Below are 15239 nucleotides of genomic sequence, written 5' to 3'. Positions count from 1 at the left end.
CATATGACTCACCATTGTTAATCCACACCCACTATCTCTTCCCCCCAGCTAACTTTTTTCGGTTTTGATGCTTATGCAAAGGTAGCTGGATGTTGACATTCTTCCAAAGTTACCAGGAAAAGTAATGAACTGTGTTAACCCCTGTACATCACGTTAAGAGTTAAATACAAATGAGGGTTAAGTTTCCCCCTGGAAATGAATACTAAAGTCTCAAAGTTTTGTGTGTCAAACTGAATGCATTTCATTGGATTAGATTTCTTTATAAACTCTGCTATCGTATAAGTGCCTTAAGGATTTAAGCTATTCAAATTAAAATTATACAGGAATGGGAGCACCTCTATAGTTAAGGTGGAGGGTAAAAGAAGCATCCTACCATTATAAAGCTTGAACATTGTGTTCTTTTAAGAATCACAACGATTCACCCCAACCGTCCAAAATCTGGCATGGGAAATCTACTCTATTTCTGGGTCCATCTATGTCAGGAAAATCTGTTAAGAAATAGCAGTTTAAATATTTCCTTCCAGAGTGCAATTTTTCCTGCTAATGATCATTTCCTTGTACAGTGGTGCCTTGCAAGACGAAAAACTCGCTAGACGAAAGGGTTTTTCGTTTTTTGAGGTGCTTCGCAAGACGAATTTCCCTATGGGCTTGCTTCGCAAGACGAAAACATCTTGCAAGTTTGTTTCCTTTTTCGTAAGACAGTTAATACCCAGGGTGCATTGCTTGAAGAGGTGCAGTTGCGACTTGACTTCGAGGAGCAACTCATAGCACGCGGTGTGGTAGCCTTTTTTGAGGTTTTTGAAGACTTTGCTGATTTTTGAAGCTTTTCCAAAACTTCTTTTGCAGCCATTTGGTAAGTTAAACTTTTAAAACTTTTTTTGGGGGGGTTGGATTTTGGGTTGGGGTGTTTGGAATTCAAGGACTTGGTGTTGGGGAGGGGTTTGCAAGAATCTGGAAGCTTGTGTTTTTTTTCTGCATTTTTATGATTTTCTGTGACCATTGGGCCACTCTGCTGTTTTTTGTTAAAAAAAATTCTATGTTTGAATTTCTGTGTGGTGGGTGGCTGGGGGAACAGTTGGGGAGGGGTTTGCAAGAATCTGGAAGCTTGTGTGGTTTTTTTCTACATTTTTATGATTTTTTGTGACCATTGGGCCACTCTGCTGTTTTTTTAAAAAAAAAATCTGGGTTTGAATTTCTGTGTGGTGGGTGGCTGGGGGAATAGTTGAGGTTTTTGAAGACTTTGGTGATTTTTGAAGCTTTTCCAAAACTTCTTTTGCAGCCATTCGGTAAGTTAAACTTTTAAAACTTTTGGGGGGGGTTTGGATTTTGGGTTGGGGTGTTTGGAATTCAAGGACTTGGTTCTGGGTTTGAATTTCTGTGTGGTGGGTGGCTGGGTGCTTTTGAATTTTTTGGATGTGAAGCACTGATTATTATTTTGGGGGGGTTTGCGAAGGTAGGAGCTGTGCTGCCATGGGACCCAAGAAGACTGCTGCTGCAGAGGCCGGCGAGAGGAAGAAGGAGAAGGTGACGCTGGAAATGAAGAAGGAGATCACCCGGAAGCATGAGGGTGGAATGCGTGTGACAGACCTCACCAGGGAGTACGGGAGGAATCCATCGACCATCGGGACCATCCTGAAGATGAGGGAGAAGAGTCCTTGTGACTGATGCAGCCAAGGGAGTCACCAGGATCGTGAAGAACCGCCCAGCTGTTCTGGAGGAGGTGGAGAAGTTGCTGCTCATCTGGTTAGAAGAGAAGCAGCGTGCAGGGGACACAGTGACTGAGGCCGTCATTTGTGAGAAGGCCAAGGCCTTGCACACAGACCTCGTCCGGGAACAGCCAGGAACCTCAGGCGAGCCAGAAGTCTTCAAGGCAAGCAGAGGCTGGTTTGACCGGTTCAAGACAAGATCTGGAATCCACAGCGTGGTCAGGCATGGAGAGGCTGCCAGTTCTGATGTTTCTGCGGCTGAAGACTTTGCAGCGGAGTTCCTGGAGGTTGTGAAGACGGAGGGCTACGTTCCACAGCAGGTCTTCAACTGCGACGAGACCGGGCTGTTTTGGAAGAGGATGCCCAAAAGGACTTTCATCACACAGGAGGAGGCCAAGTTGCCTGGCCACAAGCCCATGAAGGACCGTCTGACCCTGCTCTTCTGTGCCAACGCAAGCGGCGACCTGAAGATCAAGTCCCTGCTAGTGTACCACTTGGAGAACCCACAGGCCTTCAAGAAACACAAGGTCGACAAGGAGCAGCTGAGTGTCATGTGGCGATCCAACAGTAAGGCTTGGGTCACATGTGTGCTGTTTGTGGACTGGGTCAAATTTGCTTTTGGCCCTGCTGTCAAACAGTACCTGCTGAACAACGACCTGCTGCTGAAGGCTTTGCTTCTGATGGACAATGCTCCTGCTCATCCTAAAGGCCTTGTTGGAGGAGTTCAGCTTCATCAGCATCATGTTCCTGCCGCCTAACACCACGCCACTGCTCCAGCCGATGGATCAGCAGGTCATCGCCAATTTCAAAAAATTCTACACCAAGGAGCTTTTCAGGCGATGCTTCGAGGTGACTGATTGCACCACCATCACCCTGCGGGAATTCTGGAAGGACCACTTCGACATCGTCACCTGCTTGAAGATGATCACCACGGCCTGGAACGGGATCAGCCAGAGAAATTTGAATTGCACTTGGCGCAGCCTGTGGCCGGACTGTGTGGCACCAAGTGACTCTGATGCACCAGAGTCAACAGTGGTGCAGGACATTGTTGCCTTGGGGAGGACCATGGGCCTGGAGGTCACAGAGGAGGACATCAGTGAGCTGGTGGAGGAGCACGACCACGAGCTGACCACCCAGGAGTTGGTCGAATTGCAGGCAGAGGCTGCGCAGGAGCAGGCCTCGCTGGAAGAGGAGGAAGCAACTGAGGAACAGCTGTCCTCCAAAGAACTTAGGGACATTTGCCTGAAGTGGAAGGATGTGCAGGCTTTTGCACAGCGGCACCACTCTGACAAGCACGTGGCACATGACCTTGCGAACACTTTGGATACGAGGGTCATGTCGCCTTTCAGGGAGGTGCTGAAAAGGCGGATGAAGCAGCAGACCATGGACAGGTTCTTCAGCAAGAAGCAAAGAGTGGAAGAGGAACCTTCTTCGAGTTGTCCCCCAGAGTCTTAGAAAATGTACTGTACACTTTGTTGATTTTTAAATGTTTTTCTGTCATGTTTAGAAACTTAATTTATTGTTCCTTCAGTTTTTGAAATGCTCTTTACAGTATGTGTGACTTTAAAGAGCACTTAATAAACTCTTGTTGTACCAAATTTGGCTTTGTTTGGACTTTTTTTGACCATAGGAACGCATTAATTGAATTTCAATGCATTCCTATGGGATTTCGTGCTTCGCAAGACGAAAAATTCACTAGGCGAAAAAACTAGTGGAACGAATTAATTTTGTCTTGCGAGGCACCACTTAACATCTGTAGTGTATCTCTGTATTTTCTATTTGTTTTGTTGGCTTAGATTATATGAAACCATTCAGTTGCAGAGGTATTGCTTTTCCTCCATATCAGGCGGTGCAGTGAGGCTGCACCACTCACCTGACCTCCTCCTGGCTGAGCCACTGCTACATAACGCATGGGATGGAGGGGGGCAAATGTGCTGGCAGAGCCAATCCAGTGCTCCTTCTGTCATGGTGAAAATGCCTCATCCCCTCCCCTCCCCTTCTCTGTCCCAGTGTGCAGCTGTGACTCAGTTGGTGGAGGCATGGCTGCGCTTTGCTGATTGCTACTGCTTTTCCTATAATAATATAAGGAGATCCCTCCTGGATCAAGCCGAAGGCCTATCTAGCCCATTGTCTTGATCTCTCAGTGGCCAGCGATATGCCTCTGGGAAGCTCCTAAGCAGAACCTGAGTGCAGCAGCGCTCTCTGCACTTATGCTCCAGAGCAGGCTTCCTCAACCTCATCCCTCCAGATGTTTTGAGACTACAATTCCCATCATCCTTGACCACTGGTCCTGCTAGCTAGGGATCTTGGCAGTTGTAGGCCAAAAACATATGGAGGGCCGGGGTTGAGGAAGCCTGCTCCAGAGCAACTGGTGTTCAGAAGCAGACAATCTCCAATAGTGGAGGTAGCCTTATTTTCCATGAACATGTCTAATCCTATTTTAAAGCCACCCAGGGGTTGCTGAAACGCATCTCTTAAATAGTGTAAATAAATTTTACAGGTTAAATTTCCCTGTACCAAGCATCCACTGTCAGAACTGGAAACACAAAGTTTGCTTTCTCTAGAATGTTAAAATTTGTATCAGAACTCTAGGAGATAAGGGTTCAAATCCCCACTCCGTTATGATGCTCACTGGGTGGCCAGTCACTGCCTCTTCACCAACCTCACAAGGTGTTAGGATTGAATAGTTAGAGGGAGAACCATATATGCCACCTTGAGCTACTTGAAGATCAAAGTGGGATATAAATGTAATACAGTGGAACGTAATCCGTCCTGGAAGATTATTCCCAAACGTTAGAAAACCGAAAACTCAAAACAGAAGCCTCAAAATGGAAATCTCAATATGAAAGCCCTGTTTCATGTTTGACTCCTGAGGCACGTTCGAAAATGAAAACATTTACTTTTTTTTTAAATGATATTTATTGGGAATTTAAAGTTACAGGGGGGAAAAAGAAATGAGAAAAGCAAGAAAAAAGAAATTAAACAATACAGATCAATAAAAAGAGAATAAAAAGTACAAAACATACAATACACCAAAATCAAAAACAAAAACAAAATTTAAAAACAAATCCAATATTCCCATATCCTTATCTTCATTAACTTGTTTCCTCGACCTCCTCACACCTCCCTCTTTTGTATTCAAATTATTAATTATCTCAGCAAATCCTTTCCATCTTTCACTATATTCTGTCCTTTAGTTATCTTAATTTATTTTAACCTTATCTTACCCTAAAAAAAACCTTAGAACTTAAAAACTTATTTATACATAACTCCTTATAACATTTCTACTAAAGCCTATTAGTTTCATTCCAAGATTTTCCTAACAGTCATTAATTTTGCAATATTTCTCTAAATGATTCTTTTTTTAAACTTTCTGCCAATCTTCATCCACGTCTCTTCGTCCTGGTCTCGGGTTCTGTCAGTCCTTTCTGTCTGTTCCATCTAGTCCATCAACTTGGTGATCTTATGTCTGAGGCTCTTAACTCTTTTCCATGTTCCTTCTGCAGATCTTCTTCATAATTGTACCTGCACTTTACTTTGTCTTCTGCTGGTCTTGTTCTCAATTTCCTTCCTTTGTCTCTGAGGAGTAGATCTCGGGGGAACAACCTAAGAATGTCTTTATCCCTTCTCGACCGGGCAGCCAGTCCTCCATGGCTAGCATCAAAATCCAAAAAATATTCCAAAGCATACTTCAATGCCCCTCCAAAATTGAGGGCCTTGGCCACTCCAATCTCCTCCTGGCCCAAATCCAAATCCCAGAAGTCAGAGCATCCCTGCATAGGAGGATCTGACCAACTTGCCATCTCCAGTCCCGACCGGACTCCGTCTCTCCAAGTCTGACTCACTCCAGATTCAGTCATCAGAAACGACAGCTTATGTTCTTGCAGGGCCGCATCTCTCTCGACTTGTATTGCTTGAGGTACAACAACCTCCTCCTCCTATGTCTCCACCCCAGCTTGCCCTGTCAGGGCAGATTCCTGGGTCAGTTCTTGAGCAAGTTCTGTATCAGTGTTCACTGTTTGACCGAAATTATCAATTGCGGTAGTCATCAAATCCATCTTCGCATGAAGCTGCTCCAACAAAGCACTTGTCCTGCACAAAGCAGACACTAAGGCTTCCTGTGTCAACATCTTATCCAAGGTCAAAGCCTGTTTCTCACGATCTTTAATCTCTGCAGCTGTAGAGTTCCCCAGGTCCACTCCAACAACAGTTCAAAAGCTCCCTCTAGAGGAAACAATTTCTATTTGTATCCATCCTTTTACAAGCAGATCCAGCAACAAAATTGCTTTCTTTTTTCAAGTCTTTGTTCCTTTTTAGTGCCAAAGGAAACCTTGGAGTCAATATGTTTCTCTTATTTAACTATCTGTCAACATACGTTATTATTCACAGTCAATGAACTTTCCCAAAACGTCTATCTTTGACAGCCCGTTCCCAGGTTCAAGACGATAGAAATTTATCTTTCTTTACTCCCTCTCCTGCAGGCTTGAACAATATAAAATTTCCCCCCTCTTATCCTGCTTCCAAGGGGGGTTTTGTAGTTTTAATCAGTGGAAATTTAGTCCTTTACAAATAACTTTCCAAACTTTAGCTTGCGGTGTCTTTGCTTCAGACTATTTACAAAAGCGGAAGGCGGACTTCCTTTTTAGACCTCCCCGCTCCGGTGCCAAATTACGAAGTTTAATAATCCAATTTTCCGATTCTACTCACGGGTACTTGTTTAGAGTCCAGTTGTCCACAGGAAAAAAGTCAGCGCTCTCCGACAACAGCAATGCGGCTTCACTCCGTGAAAAGAGCAATCGATTCGAAGCACCGCACCGCTCACCCCACGTCACTCCGGATCCCCGTAACCGGGTTTCCCCGCGAGTAGGGGAGGCGCAAAAGGTGCCAGCCGAATCCCAGGTCCACAGGCTTCTCCCGCCTGTGGTTTTTGATGGGTCTCTGCCTCGCCGTGGCGGTCCAGACCCTGATTTTCACGGAGCGGATTCCTCCAGATCAGAGGAAATCCGCCATTGCTGGTGGCGCTAACCCGGAAGTCCTCGAAAATGAAAACATTTACTTCCAGGTTTATGGTGTTCGAATTCCAAAATGTTCGTCAACGGAGATGTTTGAAAACCGAGGTACCACTGTATAAATAAATATATTGCATATTATGCTTATTGAACATGGATATTCTGTATTTCATGACACATTGTACCATGGGATTTGTAGTGTTTATTGTTGTAAAAGTACAAAAAAAAAATAACAAATGTTGGTGCAGAAGGTAATGAGATGAATTTGATCAAACATGATGTAGGTGATGTGGAAATGTTCAAGAAGCCTAAGTTGACTGGAGCTTTAAGGGGTGTGTGTCATTTTTCTGTTATCTTAAGGAACAAATTCTACTAGGGTGACAAAATGAGGGGCCATCCCCCCAACTTTTTCGCAAGGTTTTTGCCTTTAGATCACACCACATCAAACCATACTACTTTTGTTCTTCTGTATTGAGCCCTGCTTCCTAAACAGCTTCCCATTTCCATCCTTTGCCAGTGACCCAATAATTTTACACTGACCAAATTAGCCTACTCTCCATCACTGTTCTCCAATAAACTCCAGGGGAGAATGTTTATACCTTCACTTTGGATGCTTGCCATAGAGTTTCCCTTGGAATGGTCTGTGCTACACTTAATTTCCAGCGCAGGAAGGTATTCAGCCTTACTGGTCTGAAGGAGAAACAGTGTGTAGATATTTTTCTGAAAGTTTTTCATATCTAAAACTGCTGTTTTCAAGCAGCAGTGGGAATAGCTTTAATGTGTTCAGGATTCTGCCTTAAGTGTTTGGCTTGTATCCCAGTCTCTGCTTCTAAAATTGTGTTAGACTAGCCAAGGACAACCTCTCATTGTGTTATATATGGAAGATACTGAAGTGTTCACGGTAACATGTTCAGACAATAAGAAAGGCTGGGCAGCTTGCCTTGAGGGACTAAATAAGGTGCTTATAAAAGAAATAGAAAAGGCTATGCATTGTTCTGTCAATTCATCTTCCACATGAACTTCCCATTTCTGTTTGTTTAGGATAGGGTTTAACTTTCTGACTGTGAATGCATTTATTAATCACTCTTTAGCTCTAGTTGCAGGAAGGCAGGTTAAACTTTATTTGGAGGATTGTGTAGGCATTAGTTCCACTGCAGAATAAAAGCTCTATTAGCCAAGAATCACATTTAAATGGGAGGAGGGAGGAGGCAATCAGTCCCCCTCAGAAAAGTGTTAATAGTAGGTCAACATCTGCATCTTTGGGATAGTTGCTTTTGTAGGGTGGGTCTGCTTAGCAGTTTCTACAAGACGTGTAATCAGTTTCAGTTCCCAGCATAGAAATAAGACTCCTTATATGAAGCCCTAGAAAGTTACTTTCAGGCAGTGTAGACTCCTAAACTGGTGTCCTCCTGATGTTTTGGGCTACATCTCTCATAATCCTTGACAGCTCCCACAATCCAGTCATGCAGGCTGCAGTTGGTGAGAGTAGCTCAAAAAATCTGGCGTGCGCTAGGTCAGGAGGTTTGCTGTAAAAAATTCTGTGCTAATGGACCAGTGGTCTAACTTCATGCGATACAACTTCCTATGTAACTGTGTTCTCCCTTTTGACATGATTTTGGCAGTTCTGCTATCACATCTTGTTTGGTCAAAGATTTGAAATTTATTCCTCGCCTTTATTTTGAATGTCTGGATATGCTTTTGGAATTGAATTGAAAAGGTAGCATTAAAAATAATATTGATTTTAAATTCCATGATTTGTACTCCTAGAGGTTTTTTGTTTTTTAATGCAGCTCCTGGATTCATGTAAAAGATTTTCTTTAGATTAACAGACCAGTTAATTCCTTCAAGACAGGAGCCTTTGGGGATTTCAGTATAGGTGTGATGCAACATACTTGGCACCTATAAAGAGCCTATGTAATTGTATAGTCACGTGCTGTGTTTTAAGTCCGTTTATTTGGCATTCCTGAATGAAAACTATTTTGGAAGAGCGGCAAAATAAATTGCATGTGTTTTGCCTTCTACAACTTGCAATTAATGTAAAATTACTTGCTTTGATAATCATGCCATTGTTTGACAATAATTCCTGTGGATTTGCTTTTAAGTTACTTCACATTAAGAGTATGTGGGGCCACAGGTACTGTTCAAATTCATGCTTAGAGATTAAATGCTTTTGCTGTATTTATTACCTCTTAAACCTGTTTTATTGAAATTTAACGAAATAAACTATAAATTTGGGAAACAGTTCCAGAAATGAATTATGCTAACACTCTTTTTTTTTAAAAAAAAACAACAATACCTAAATATTGTACTTTTTGTTAATTTTAGAAGTTAGGAAGTGGCAGAAAACTAAGTTTTGCATATTTTTATTGCCAGTCAGATTTAGAGCAAAACCAAAAATGGGACAAATGTTATTAAAATGTTGTTGTTGTTGTTTAGTTGTTTAGTCATGTCTGACTCTTCATGACCCCATGGACCAGAGCACGCCAGACACTCCTGTCTTCCACTGTGGGCCAGAGAAGCACACGGTAATCTGGATTACTTTGTCAACAGTGGCCATTAACAGAAGCCTTTCTGTAGCATGCAACATGCTTTCTGGATCATAGTCATTAAGTCACTGAATGTCCTATTGATTTCAGTCGAACTTCCGTTATATGCTGCTTAGGATCACATTTTAAACCATCTTACATCTCCGTCTGCATAAAAAAGTGCAGCTATTTAGAGGAGGTTTAATTGATGCTTTTGGAAGTGCTCTGGCCTTTGTGGATGGAAGTTACAAAGTGCCTAGTATCATAACAATGACTTTATTACAATTTGGATGCAAGCCACATCCTGCTTGGAGTCTACTCCAAAACACTCATTGATTTTAATGGTTGTAAGTTGCATACTTTATATTTTGTGTAGTGTATGATTTCTCATGCCTCTCTCCTTGTGCAGGTTAAAATATACGGTTGCATAGTAGGTATACACTTGGAATAGTGGTGTTAACTTTGTTTTATAGTACGTTTTGTGATTGCCATTAAAGATTTGGTTAATAGCTCTACAGAGTGAGCTGTAAATACGCTCACCAATCCCTTTTCCAATCATACCTCTTTCCCTTTTGTCTGGAATGCAGATTTTTCCCAAGTGGTCTGTTTCAACAGATTTATGGCTTATGAAGTGGAGGGAAGAGTTCTCTTTAGGCAAAGAGAAAAAGAAATTCCACAGCTGCAGATGAAACAAGGTTGTGGTGTTAGTGAGCGAGTGTGTGTAAGGGGAATGCTGTGAATAATTACCATATGCTAACCAACTCCTTCACATGGAGCAAGTTGTTTTTCTTTTCTTCTGGACCATGCAATTAAAAATTTGTCATCTCTTTAGAAGCAGTTCAAATCATTTTGAAAATAGGGGAACCCTAAAGGTGTAGGCATGCTGCAGAGCGCTATGCATGTTTAGATCTAATTTTTCTCTTTTGCCAATCAGAGTAAGGACAATAAGCAAAGTCCAGATTTATTTGCAAGGCAGAACCCCATAATTATGCACAGCTGTAGTGTCAGCAGTTCCGCTTGGCCTGAGTATATGATTGAATTGATGTCACCAAGACTTCCACCTTAGAAATAAAATATGACGTACTGTGTGGCCAATGACAGGCTGGAATTGTGCACAGGGAGTTGGTATGCGCAGGGAGGAAGGCGAGCAGGACAAAAAGCAGCATTTGGGTGTTTGTTCCAATGTTTTTGTCTTGGGAATTTCTCTGCTCGCAGAGAATCCCATGGCTGTCAAGTGGGATAGTAAATCTTGCAAAAATTATGAAACCAGCTGAATTGTGAAATTCTTGAGCTGTTATGCAGAATTGCGCACAGCTGTGCCCAGAGCAGATATCAGAATCAGGGGAGGTTTCTGTTCTGCAGATGTATTGCTATTGTGGGAAGAACTTTGGTAGCACTGATCTAGTAGTAATTGTTTCTGTGGGAATTCATGGATTTCCTTCCTCTTCCATTTATTTTAGGTCTTGATGACCTTTGTTATTAATACTTTTAATTTGTAAAACTTATAATGTCAGTGGAGTCAATGTATACAAACTACATTTTAAAGTCACATTTTTCCTGAAGTAGGAATATTTCCACACATGTGCAAAATAGCCTTTGAAAATAATTTTGAGACTTGGAAGAAATCTCAGGGCTTTCACAGCTGTTTCCCGTGCAAACAGTTCTCATTGTCCCAAAACACCAACTAATGTAGACAAGCACAGGTATGTGAACAGAGTGATTAGCAGTAACCACTCTGATCCTGGCAACTAGAAAAACTTGCTGACTTTGTCTCTGGTTGTTGTGTCTATTCATCACATTTGTCCATGGGAGTACATACCCGGGGACAGTGAGAATGTTCTCATGAACAAAAAATGTACTGTCTGGATTGGAGTTAAAGGCTTCCATTTGGAAAGTTTTTATCCTTCACAAACAATACTCTGAAAGAGATTAAGTCGCTATTTAAAAGCATTTCTGTTCTCACCTGTCCAAAAGTATTTCAGGAATCTGGTAACTGTGTCTGTTTTACACACTTGTTGGGACTTCTGTAAGTGTCCAGTTTTGTCAGAGAGCCACTTTTACAAGCAGGTAAAAAGTGGTAGACAGGATTCCACCAAAGTTGCTGTACTTTCACATTCTACTTTCACTTTTGTGCTGAACAACTGTGAGTCCAAGTGACCCAACCCCTTTGGGGGACAGCTTTGTCTCAAGGCTGCCAGTTCCCATCCCAATGTTTGGCTTTCCAGTTATAAATGATGTCATGCCTGTGTACCTTATGGTCAATTCACAAGGTAGTTTTATTGACAATTCTCATGCAAAGCATTGTTGGAATCATTCAGCGATGAAGGGAACAGTTGACATGCAGCTCCTGTGTTTGTACCATTCCCAGAAGAATTATGTTACAGAATGAAAATGAGTGTTATAACTGGGTCTTTTTTTAGACTTAGCTACCCCCAAATAGTGGCCCTGTTGACTTGTAAAAATGTGCCACTTCAAGTCATTTGGAGATGTGACAGGAGTTCCCTGATTACCCTGCCTAGGTACAAGCACATTTAATAATAATCCCTGTGGTGTGTTATGTATGTGTTGGATTGTGGAAATTAAGTCTCTCTGGAATTTAGTCTGGTCGCTGAACATAAAAGGAGTTTGATTTAAGAGTATATGCAGAGATAGGCAACATATGGTTGACTCCAGATGTTTTTGGATTACAGTTCCTATCATCCTCAGGTAGCGTGATCAAGGATAAGGGAAGTTGCAGTTCAACACCACAGCAATATGTAGTCCAAGTATGCGTTGGCTGTGCCTAGCCTATGCCAAATTATTGGGCTCCCTTTCTCCCACAGCCACTTTAGGGCCCAAACCCTGAATGTTACCCTTTTGATGGATGCATCTAGTTAGGACATAACTAAAGTACTGTTTTTGAAGACCAGGAGTAGAGGAACTTGGGGTTGCCACTTTACCAATCTGTACAAGGAGTAAACAGTAACCAAGTGATGGCTAATTCTCCTGGGCGACACACTGTAGTGAGACTCCAAATGTTTGTCCCCCTTCTACAGTTCTCTGCATGGGACGCAGGTGGCGCTGTGGTGTAAAACACTGAGCCTTGGGCTTGCTGATTGGAAGGTCAGCAGTTCGAATCCCCGCAATGGGGTGAGCTCCTGTTGTTTGGTCCCAGCTCCTGCCAACCTAGTAGTTCGAAAGCACATCAAAGTGCAAGTAGATAAATAGGTACCGCTCTGGCGGGAAGGTAAACGGCTCTCTGTACACTGCTCTGGTTTCAGCAGAAGCGGCTTAGTCATGCTGGCCACATGACCTGGAAGAACTGTCTGAGGACAAACGCCGGCTCCCTCAGCCAGTAAAGCGAAATGAGTGCCGCAACCCCAGAGTCGTTCACAACTGGACTTAACTGTCAGGGGTCCTTTACCTTTACAGTTCTCTGCATATTTTGGTTCTGTCCTGTAGTGCTATTCCGTCTTGTAAATCACCTGCCTTTCCCTGTAATCTGCTTGGTATTTCCTCCTCTTCCTTGTGTTCTTCAGCTAAGTTTACTCTGTTTTCCTTCAGAAAAGCAGGAATCACATATTTTCTCCTTCCTTTGTTGTGGGGAGAGAGAATGAGAACAAGGGAAGCCAAACAAAGCAAGTCAAGTGGATTGCCAAGAATGGCTGCTGTCTGTTTTGTTTTTTAAACTTACATGAGTTAGTCATATGTTTATAGCTGGGATTTTAAAACCACATTTTGATTCTCATCTTCATTTACTGGCACAAACCCATTGATTTCAGATTGGGCAAAACAGAGAGATGCAGATGATCAGTGAAAGAAGGGTGATGGTTTCTGATTGTGTCTGTGTTTATTAGAAAAGGATTTGTGAAAAGAGAAGTGTTAATTAAAGACGTTTTCTGCTTCTGTGAGGAGACAGTCCTGTGTTCTAGCAGTATTTGAGCAGGAGGCTGGTTTGTATGCAGTGAACTCATCTTAATTTACAAGCCTAAAGTCATTGGCTGCGCACAAGTCCTCCTTTGAATACTTGTATTTGCTCTAGGATCTGCTGTTCATTCTTTACCTGCAAATAATTTCATTTTTCTCCTTCAAATGTGTCATTTTGTGAAGGTACATGTCCACATATTGCTGGTGTTAAGGTAACCTCTATTATTGCACTGCTGTGATAACATTCCTTCAATTTCCTTCTCCCCCATTGCCCCACCCCAAGAAGGAGAAAGTGGGTGTGTGGAAGGACTCTGCTTTTGTACTGAAACTTCAGGTGGAATGAAGTGGTTATAAAAGCATCTATCAACACAGTAAGAGCTTGCCAAACTAAGTATTTGGGTTGGAAGTCATGCCTTCCAAACTGCTTGAAAACAGGAAGTATCTTTGTTAAGTGATGGAGAGCTGTATTTTGCTAAGAAAAGATTTCTTTTTAAAAAATTAAATCTTGCCCAATATGAGTTAAACAGTTGTTCTGGAGTTTGGATAACCATTTTAGTGCATGATCATGCACACACACTTATGCATATTGCGTGTCTGTGTATCTTTCCCCCTATTATTAAAATTTGAGCACTTTATATATGAGCAGTCGCTGTCAGAAGCCAGCCCAGGCACATCTTATCCCTGGTGATTCCTGTAAAGAACTCGGAATCTGTCAGAAACAGCCTGCAGGATTGCAACGGCTCCTGGGTGATTAATTGCCAGAAGAGTCTGGTTCCAGGTTTCATTACATATAATTGTTATCTTTTCTTAAAGGGGTTCTTTTAAACCCCCACCTCAAAAGTTGCTTTAAAAAAAAAAAAAGCATTCCTGAGGCTTAGCGGTTCTTTGCTGGGAGGCCAGAAGACTCTCATATGTAAATGTACAACTTTTTAAAGGGTATTACCTGTTAATCGAGTCCTCCCCTGGCCCCCTTTCAGCTAATTTTAACTTTACTGAAGTTAGGGATAGATTCGTTATCTGGCCAACAACTGCAGTCAAGGGCTGGGAAGTGAAATTTACAGTGAAATCCTGTTTAGATGTTCTCAGAAGTAAATCTAATAGAGTTTAATGGAGTTAAAGGTAAAGGGACCCCTGACCATTAGGTCCAGTCGTGGCCGACTCTGGGGTTGCGGCGCTCATCTCACTTTATTGTCCAAGGGAGCCGACATACAGCTTCCGGGTCATGTGGCCAGCATGACTAAGCCGCTTCTGGCAAACCAGAGCAGCACATGGAAACGCCGTTTACCTTCCCACCGTAGCGGTACCTATTTATCTACTTGCACTTTGACGTGCTTTCGAACTGCTAGGTTGGCAGGAGCTGGGACCAAGCAATGGGAGCTCACCCCGTTGCGGGGATTCGAACCGCCGACCTTCTGATCGGCAAGTCCTAGGCTCTGTGGTTTAACCCACAGCGCCACCCGCTCACAGATAAATGGGTAAAGGATTGCATCATTACTATACAGGCGACTCTCAGCTAATTCAGGGGTTACATTCTGGGGATTGCGTCGAAAGCCAAAATCACGAATAGTCAAAACACATTGGGTTCAATGGTGGGTGGGTGCCAACGTGGTTTTCCCCCCAGATACCCACCCCCTTTCTACACCCATTTATTTAATTATTTATGCCAAGCACATAAAGCTGAACGTGCACAAGTTAAATGCATGTAAGTTGTGAGTTACCTGTACTCAGGGTGAGGTCCAATGTAACTATGTTAATGTAAGAAGGAGAGATTGTTGTGCAGGATATTGGTGTTGAGCAGGCAATAGCACACGTGGATACCAGTATACCAGTGCACAACAGTATTCAACACTTCTGCTGATCCAATGTGTCTATTTTATTTTACTGTTGTGCTGTGCTATGAATGGGGCAAAGGATGGGTGGTGCACTAGTGGAATTATTATTACAGTATTATTATTATTATTATTATTATTATTATTATTATTATTATTATTATCATTATTATTTTGTTTATACCCCACCCATCTGGCTGGGTTTCCCCAGTCACTCTGGGCAGCTTCCAGCAAAATATAAAAAATAATAAAATGTCAGTTCCT

The 15239-nt window shown here is 42.5% G+C and overlaps 1 protein-coding gene across 4 annotated transcripts in view; it reads left to right on the top strand.

Annotated features, from left to right (window-relative positions):
- Nucleotides 1-15239, top strand: part of AFG2A (AFG2 AAA ATPase homolog A) — a 175643-nt gene that overhangs the window by 114298 nt on the left and 46106 nt on the right. Inside the window, exons 15-16 of one of the 4 annotated variants that reach the window (XM_081208067.1) lie at nt 6769-6823; nt 9152-9190. The exons of 2 other annotated variants lie outside the window; for them this stretch is intronic. In XM_081208067.1, coding sequence (XP_081064193.1) covers nt 6769-6823; nt 9152-9159 — 63 coding nt within the window. In that variant the 3' untranslated portion in view covers nt 9160-9190. Of the gene's footprint in view, nt 1-6768; nt 6855-9151; nt 9191-15239 lie in introns of those variants that run through there. One more of the 4 variants, XM_081208066.1, reaches the window with a different exon arrangement.

The sequence above is a fragment of the Podarcis bocagei genome (assembly GCF_964188305.1).
Source record: "Podarcis bocagei genome assembly, chromosome: 9".
Lineage (NCBI taxonomy): Eukaryota > Metazoa > Chordata > Lepidosauria > Squamata > Lacertidae > Podarcis > Podarcis bocagei.
Note: the sequence above shows the minus strand (reverse complement) of the source record. Positions and strands in the feature narration are given on the sequence as shown.